Consider the following 9,048-nt stretch of genomic DNA (forward strand, 5'->3'; position numbering starts at 1 on the left):
AATAATAATAATAATAATAATAGTAATAGTAATAGTAATAATAATAATAATAATAATAATAATAATAATAATAATAACAATAATGGTATGGTAAGAACGAATTGAATTGAAGTCACCTCGGCCCCAAGTCACCTCGGCCCCAGTCAACTCGGCCCCAAGTCAACTCGACCCCAAGTCAACTTGGCACCATGTCTACTTGGTCCCAAGTCAACTCGGCCCCGATTTGCACAAAGATAGGCGGCCTACTATCCATTATTTAATTATATAGGAAATTGACGACGGTAGTCAAATACGGTAGATTTCTCCAAAAATATCGTAGTCACGACAACCAATACAATATCCAATTCACACTTGACAGAATTTTGTGTCAACCAGTAGGTGTATATTACTGTCAACAATAGACATTCCGCTCCGTCCAAATCCTTTGATATTTTTGATGCTTGAGATATCACGACTAATGTATTTTTAGTATAACAATACTATAGGGTTTAGGCTATTTTGTAAGCTATTATGAAACACTCAGTTGACTTGTTTTCAATGCTTCATTTTTATGATAATTTTTCATTTATTTATAGGTAGAATATATATGTATTTCCTCATTGAGTTTCTCCTTATTTTGAACAGTCAGAAGACACATTTAGCTATACAGTACAATGATGTACAGTATAATCTCACATTCTCTTATGGTTGTATTACTTTTACTGACTGGTTTCTCGTCGGAAGGTATGTTATGTCATCTATTTGCTTATACGCTGCTGCCCAGTTTTAATTGAAAGAGCGTTTTTCAGTCAATTTTATTTTAAACAATTCAACAATTAATGATAATAGCGATGGGCTGTACGGGGGTCAAAAGGATAAGGTCTAACTTTCTAAGTGAGCTTTTCTATTTGAGTCAGTGCGGTCTGAGCATTTTGTCAACGTCTGTCAAAATAGAGTTATAGGCCACGTAATCTAATAAGAGTATTATAGTTTTTAATCATGGTACAATTTCTACCTGAATTATAGAAGCTTATTTTCTGTAGTTTAATAGTCTATCATACCTTGGCATTACATAGTAAACATGTGTGCACATTCATAGCAATTAAGTAACTTACTTAATATTTTCATGTCTTATTGTAAAAATAATACCTTTAAAGAGTCAGGTTATTTGATTTATAACCAGAAACAAGACGTATTATATATACTGTACATGACTATAATGAAACACCGCTAATAATATGTGAACTAAAACTAGTTCAGTATGAGTTAAATAGTACATCAGTCATGTGCCAATTGTCCAGTACAAGTGGAATGAGACATTTGTTTTGATACCATGAGCTACAGTATGGCAAGCCCCAGCTGTCTTACGCCCATGAGCCTATACTGTTTGATATGATATGATATCAATAACACTGAACAGTTTTATGTCTGCATGTTCGTATCACCAACTTCATCAAGTTGGGTTAAGCCTTGCCCCGACTTTAGAATTTTTCTTCTTGCCTTCTTGCTGAACTGGATGACGCCGGAGGGGATAAAGGACTTGCAATAGCGATTTGTTTTCGCGCTGAGTACCCTCATTCTACCGCTTGGATTAAGTTGGTTTGTAATAACCTGATAAAAGGGAACTCAATCCGATCAAAGTTTTTCTGAAAATGTTCTAAACACACCCCACTATGGAGGGCAAATCTAAACCAATCGTTTTACCAGCCCGACGGATGAAAGTTTCAAGCTGTCCTTTATCCACTCTGGCAGCATTACCAGCCAAGCAACCAAGACAATACGTCCAAACACTACATATTACAGCTCTATAGAAAGTTCTAAAGCAACATAAGTTCACTGGAATTAAATTTAAATAAAGTTCTCAAACAGTACATCCTAGGATTCAATTTTTTACACTAGGTCAATATGGTCACTCCAGTCCAATTTATTATTAATGCCCAGATAATTGCTGCGAAGCAGCCAATTCATATTCTTGACAGCAATTTGACCTCTGAAAGGTCATTGTTTGTCCAAAATCAATCGCCAAACTGAAAAGCGGAGTTTCCTTCTTTCGTTCTGCCGGGTAAAATCAATTACTTATGCGACGTTTGTAGACTAACCTACTCGTACCAACGTCGGCATGTCGCGACGCTGGAGTACTATTCAGCGTTTTTACTATATTTCTAGGTTTCCTATTTCTACGTTTAATCGGCTCATGTCTCAGCCACAATATTTTGAGGACAATATTATTTACGAACCCAGTTAAACTTATTTACTAGCCTATTTCAACGTGCTAATTATTACATTTAGGCGACGCTGATCGTAGACTAGCATAGTGTTTGCGGAAATAAATACCATTTTATACACATGCGCAGATCGATTCGCCAGCAGCGAGTCATCGCCAGCAGCAGCGAGCCATCGCCAGCAGAGAGATGTCACTGCAGCAAAACACTATTGTTGTGTATAAGAGACAGATACAGTAGTTGTCTGTTGATACAGTTATATTATTTGTTATATTTTTATTATTCATTATTTTCACTTGACTCGCATAAATAATTTTGTTCGAAGAACATTTTATGCAGTTGTACTTCGCAGCACTTCACTTGCAATTTGCAATTTCTAGTTATAATTATCAACGATTTCAATTTCTTTTCTTTTGATGATTATTGGTTGAAATTTATGTTTGGTCCTGAAGTCGATGATCATCTCTCTAAGTTTGGTTTTAACTATACAGAAGCTAAAACAACTGGGGTTAGTTAGAAATCTTTCTTTATATCTGGCTACCTTCGGAAACACTGAAATTGCATACAAAACAAAATTAAAATTATATGAAGAATTAAGTATAGATTTTTGGAAGATTTTTACGTATTTTAATGTATTGCTACGAAAAGTTAATCGTAGGTTAACTAAAGTTTGACAGAACGATATTAAAATTTTCTTCTACTTGATTAATTTCGTCATTTTGGCAAGACCAAAGTGTTTTTAGATTTTCTTCCTGTATTTAAGTTGTGATAATGATCAATAGGAACATACTGTAGCAGTTAATTTAATTAATCGTTAATTAACACTTGTCCAATTTTATAAGTGCTGTTATAAAATCAACAACAGGTGTTCTAATATCTGCACCCAGAATTGTTCTGGCAAGTCTGTTTAGTAAAACATGAAGTGAGCTACTGTACAGTGGGATCGTACTGAAATAGTATAACAATCGTAAAATTAAAACGTTAACTAAGAAAAAAGTGGGATAAAAAAGATAATAAAAGTAATAACACCTTAAATTAAAGTTAAATTGTTAACTTGTTAACTTAAATCTCTATTTATAAAGTGTATTCTTAGTAGTCAAGAAGTATGGAAATTAATAGACGTTAAATAATGATAAATTTAATATTTTGTGTTAATGTTTTACATTTATTTAGAAGCTACCACAACCGCTCCACAGGCATCAACGGAGACCACAGAAAGTAAGTTGAAATTTATATTCTGTAACAGTTCAATCCATAAACACATGTTGAATTGAATGTTTCGGTGAGATTGCTCTGACGGTCATCAAGAGAATGAGAAAGAATAATTTTGTTGGTCCAAAATAGAGATGGTGATAGTCGGTGTTCGTTCATTGTGATTTGTATTACCATAATACAGGTTAGCTTGTCATTTCGGCTATGTGGTAATCTGTCACATGGACAACAAACATGAACATAAGTAAAGTGGTTAACAATTAGCCATGTAGGAGCGTTTTCCCCCAATTTAAATTGACTAAGCTCATCAACTAGAAAATGATATTGACGAAGCAGAACAGTATTCCAGACGAAATTGCCTAATACTACATGGTGTCCCAGAAACCTTAAATGAAAACACGGACACGGAAGTGATTAAAGTATTTAAAGAGAAGCTAAATGTCTGCATTGACAGTGCCGACATTGATAGGTCGCATAGACTGGGCCACAAAAGGAATACTTCTTCTGCAATCATAAAGTTCATTTTGAACATTTACAATCTTTAATTTTAGACCCTTTCGATGTTTTAATGAATAATGCAGTTAACCCTAATCCTATGTATCCCGAAAATAATGATGAATGTAATTTTTATCTTATAGATACTTTTAATTCTAAATTTAATAATATTGCTTCTTCTATTAGTATTTTTCATATGAATTCTCGAAGTTTGGTTAATCATTACAATGAAATAACAGACCTCCTAAGCACGCTGGATCATAATTTCTCTGCTTTATGTTTCTCTGAAACCTTTTTTAAAAATAATAAAACTGTTTTTTCTTTTTACGACATACCAGGTTATTCACTCCTGCATTCTTCTAGAACCAATAGAACGGGGGGTGGTGTTGCCATATATCTGGACCAGAATTTACAATACACAGTTCGTAATGATCTTTCTAATTTAATCTCTACAACTGCTGAATCTATTTTTATTGAAATAAAGGCTGAACCTAAGAATATTATTTTAGGAACCGTCTATACAGTACCGGACTTATCATTGCTTACTTTTAATTCTGATATATCATTTCTTCTAGATGTAATAAATAATGAAAATAAAATAACCTATATTGCCGGAGACTTTAACATTGACTTACTTAAGTATAGTACACATAAGCAATCCTCTGAGTTTCTTGGTAATATGTTTAATTATAATTTATATACCCTAATACATAGACCTACTCGAATTACAACTAAAACTGCCACCCTTATCGATAATATATTTACTAACAACATGCAAACTAAAATATCTCCTGGCATTCTTTACTCTGACATATCTGATCACTTTCCTATCTATTCTATTGTTCATACAAATTTATCTCATTCTCTATCTAATAATAATATAAAATACTCTATGTCTAGGAAAATAAATGATTATACAATTTCCTCTCTAAGTAATAATCTTCCTTGTACTGTCTGGTCCGATGTTTACAACAACGATAATCCTAATGATGCTTACAATTCATTTGCAAATAAGTTTCTAAAAATATATGACACCCACATTAAACAAGTTAGAAAGAAAAGAAATATTCGAATGGAAAAAAAACCTTGGATAACTAATAGCATAATAAAATCTATAGACACAAGAAACAAGTTATACAAAAGATATATTAAATCAAAAAGGGAATCTGACAAAGATAAGTATATAACTTATAGAAACAGGTTAACCAAAATATTAAAAACTTCTCGTAAAAAATATTATAATAATAAATTCAATTCATACACGAATAATATGTTTAAAACCTGGCAAATAATTAATAGTGTTCTTGGTCGTAACAACAAACATAAAAGTTCCCCGTCATACTTCCTACATGACCGTTCAAAAATTACAGACTCCCATACTATTGCTAAAAAACTAAATGACTAATTTGTAAACATCGGACCAGATATTGCAGCAAAAATTAATATTCAAACTAATCAACATTTCTCTTGCTTTCTTAACCCACCTCTTCTTGATTCGTTTTTTTTAAAACCCAGTTACTGAATACGAAATTATAGAAATTATCCAAAGCTTAAAAATTAATAAGAGTCCTGGAAATGATGAAATATCAAACAATGTTGTCAAACGTATATCCAATCAAATCTCAAAACCTTTATGTTATATCTTTAATCTTTGCTTTGGAAAGGGAACATTCCCTGATGCCCTAAAAATTGCCAAGGTAGTTCCTATTTATAAAAAAGGTGATCCTCATTTGTTTACTAATTACAGACCTATTTCTTTATTACCTTGTTTCTCCAAAAAGCGCCTAATTTACAACAGATTGCTTCGGTTTTTAGATAAGCACAATATTATTCATAATCGCCAATATGGTTTTAGAAAATTCTTTTCAACTGATCTTGCTATTATTGATATATATGACCAAATTACCAAAGCTATTGATAATAATTATTTCACAGCTGGTATTTTTCTTGATCTGAGCAAGGCCTTTGACACTATTGATCATAGCATTTTACTAAACAAACTTGAACGTTATGGTGTCAGAGGCCTTGCTCTCAATCTATCAATCTATTTAGAAGCTACCTTGGCAATCGACAACAATTTGTTTCAGTTGACTCTTATAATTCTCCTCTTTCTAAAATCAATTGTGGTGTTCCACAGGGGTCAATACTTGGTCCTTTATTATTTTTAATTTATAATAATGATCTCCCAAATTGTTCATCATTATTAGGTTTTGTTCTGTTTGCTGACGACACCAATCTTTTCTATTCAAACAAAAACTTACCAGAACTTTTTAAAATTACTAACACTGAATTAAGCAAAGTATCCAACTGGTTTAAATTAAATAAATTATCATTGAACATTAATAAAACTAATTTTATTCTTTTTAATCACAAAACAAAACAAGACTATAATCATGTTTTAAAAATAGATAATAATATTATTAACCAGGTCAGTGAAACAAAATTTCTCGGTGTAACATTAGATTCCAAGCTTTCCTGGCAACCTCATCGTAACCAAATTTTTAATATTATTTCTAGAAATATTGGTGTCATGAATAAGTTAAAAAATGATTTTCCCCCACATATACTTTTATCATTATACAATACCTTAGTCCTACCCTATATTAACTATTGTAATCTCTCGTGGGCCACCACAGTTGATAAACATACATACCTATGCCCCTGGACAAGTCTTGAGACCACTAGTATTGATAGCATTTTTAAATTACAAAAACGTGCTCTCAGGATTTGTTCTGGGTCAAGTTGTACTACACACACTAAACCTTTATTTTATAAATATAATACACTTAATATATTTGATCTAAAAAAACAACAAACCTATAATTTTATGTATCGATTTATAAGTAATACACTCCCAATCCATATTACCCTATTATTCCCAACCCAACAGTCTGAAATTCATAACTATCCAACCAGGTTTTCAAAAAACAATATTACAACAGAAAAATATATATCTTCTCTTAGAACAAAATCAGTATTTTATAATGGACCTAAGTTATGGAATTACCTTGACCCCTTTTTTAAATCTTTACCCAGTTTTTCTTCTTTTAAACTTAATATCAAACGATATCTGGTCTCGATGTATGGTAATTAAGCCTTCTAACTTATGTATTAAAATAGAAACCAGACTACCTGTTTATTTTTCAGTTTTTGTATTTTATTTTTATTTTAATGGTGGCCACATCTTAAAGTTTTTCTTAAACTTATTGTGGTCTCCATCCACATAGATTTTTTGAATATGTTTGATCATGTATATGTTTGTTTTTGTTCATTATGTGGAAAATAAATAAATCAAATCAATCAATCAAAACGTCATCCAACAGGCTCATAATTTAAAGGGCACCATCCCATGCAAATAAGAATGCAAACCAACAATTACATATAAAAAAATCAACTGTACGTAGAAGTCCACCGGAATTATCGAAGTGAAGATTGTTAAATATTTGCCAAATAAACATGCCAAATATTCACTAATGACGAATCCAGTATCTTGTGGAACTGTGTAATCTTTTTAGATCTCAATTGCTTACCTTGTGAGTCTGGTGTGCCTCGTAGGTGGTACTGGAGCGAATAAATGTAATGATTTTCATTGTACGAATGTACAATGATGGATAACTTTTGGTATTCACCTCATCTTCCATGACCTTGACGTTCTTTGAGTCTGCTTCTGAGCCAACAACAGTGGAGACAACTGATATTAAATTCTAATATTTAATTAATTTTAATATCCAAAAGAAAAACTTGTTGTTTATAATTACAAAGAAACCTTTAGATATTTTCACTAGCCATAATTTTTTACTTACGCAGGATCTACAACACCGCCACCGACCACAATAAGGACAACTAAGGGTATGTCCTTAACTCATTATTATCTGTATACTTTATATTTTATTTATTTTTTAATTCAGCATCTGCAATGAGAGCTCAGTCTTAATTAAACAACAATAGAAACTGATAAAAGATAACTCTGTGGCTGTAACCTTACCGCTTTTATTCATCCATAACATACATTCATTCATTGTAATTCATATTCAAAGACGTATGTCAATGAGGTATCCCCTTACGTAATCGTTGTGTTAAATGATCACAGATTAAACAATCTGAATATATTTAGAGCTTCACAATAAGCCTTTTTTAACATTTAAAAACCAACATTAGTTCCCCGTGCATAATCGTATGTGTTATATATCTGTCTCTTATACACATCTAGATGTGTATAAGAGACAGGGGTTTATATAGCGCACATATCCATCTACAGTGGACTAGGAACTCGATCAATGACTTTCTTCGCCCCTAAGGGTCCCTTCGTGCTTGTGCACCCGGTAAACCCTTACCAGCAACTCTGGTCGTCCACTATACAGGGGCTGACTGTTTCAGTACACCGGGGTATCCCCCTACTCGTCTCGAAGGATGTACTGGGTTCTTTATAGTGCACACGAGCCATTGTATACACTGACTATATATATCATGACTAAAGCTAGGTATTATTACACTATCACTGTGTAGTGTTTCTGCTGTCACTACAACTAGCATCAAAGATCAACATTCACAATTAATTGTTGTAGGCCTATGTAATTTTTTTTCTCCTTTTTTAATTATGATTATGTATGATATTATTGATGTTTTGTTGTTTAATACTTCGAGAAAAAGATTTATAAAAAGGTGATAAAGTTAGTAACAAAGAAATTTATTAAGGTGGGTAAAATTTCTACTAAAGAGAGAAAGAAGGGAAAGAGAACAGACAGAAGGGGAGAGGGGTAGAGAAGAGAAAAAATGTAATGTAAAGAATTTGAAAAAAGTAGGCTATTTTAAATAAATAGAAATATGGTATTACCTTGATTTTATGAAGATTATATTGAATAAAGGTGTTGTTTACGCCAAAAAAAAAAAAAAAAAGAAAAGACCAACATTCACACAGGGACAAAGATGACACGCACACACACACACACACGTTGTGCTTCTCCATCATCATTTATTTCTCTTCCTTCTTCTCTCGCTTATTTTTGTAGAGGGCGCCCTGTGACAACCACCCCTCCCCCACCCCCACACCCAAAAAAAAAAGAACTCCATCTTCTCTTTTTTGAGCCGGGCCGAAATTTATGACTTGCCTAAAATAATGTGTTTAATCACCATAAAAAAA

At 32.5% G+C, this 9,048-nt stretch overlaps 1 protein-coding gene across 1 annotated transcript in view; it reads left to right on the top strand.

Annotated features, from left to right (window-relative positions):
* The first annotated feature begins 626 nt into the window (after nucleotides 1–626).
* LOC117118522 (uncharacterized protein P19A11.02c-like) overlaps nucleotides 627–9,048 on the top strand; it is a 16,394-nt gene continuing 7,972 nt past the window's right edge. Inside the window, exons 1-3 of the mRNA XM_033263147.1 lie at nucleotides 627–723; nucleotides 3,375–3,419; nucleotides 7,716–7,757. Of these exons, the coding sequence (XP_033119038.1) occupies nucleotides 654–723; nucleotides 3,375–3,419; nucleotides 7,716–7,757 (157 nt within the window). The 5' untranslated portion in view covers nucleotides 627–653. The remainder of the gene's footprint in view (nucleotides 724–3,374; nucleotides 3,420–7,715; nucleotides 7,758–9,048) is intronic.

Source organism: Anneissia japonica, unplaced genomic scaffold, assembly GCF_011630105.1.
Source record: "Anneissia japonica isolate Jap-2015-1 unplaced genomic scaffold, ASM1163010v1 scaffold287869_len1821871_cov162, whole genome shotgun sequence".
In the NCBI taxonomy this organism is placed as follows: domain Eukaryota; kingdom Metazoa; phylum Echinodermata; class Crinoidea; order Comatulida; family Comatulidae; genus Anneissia; species Anneissia japonica.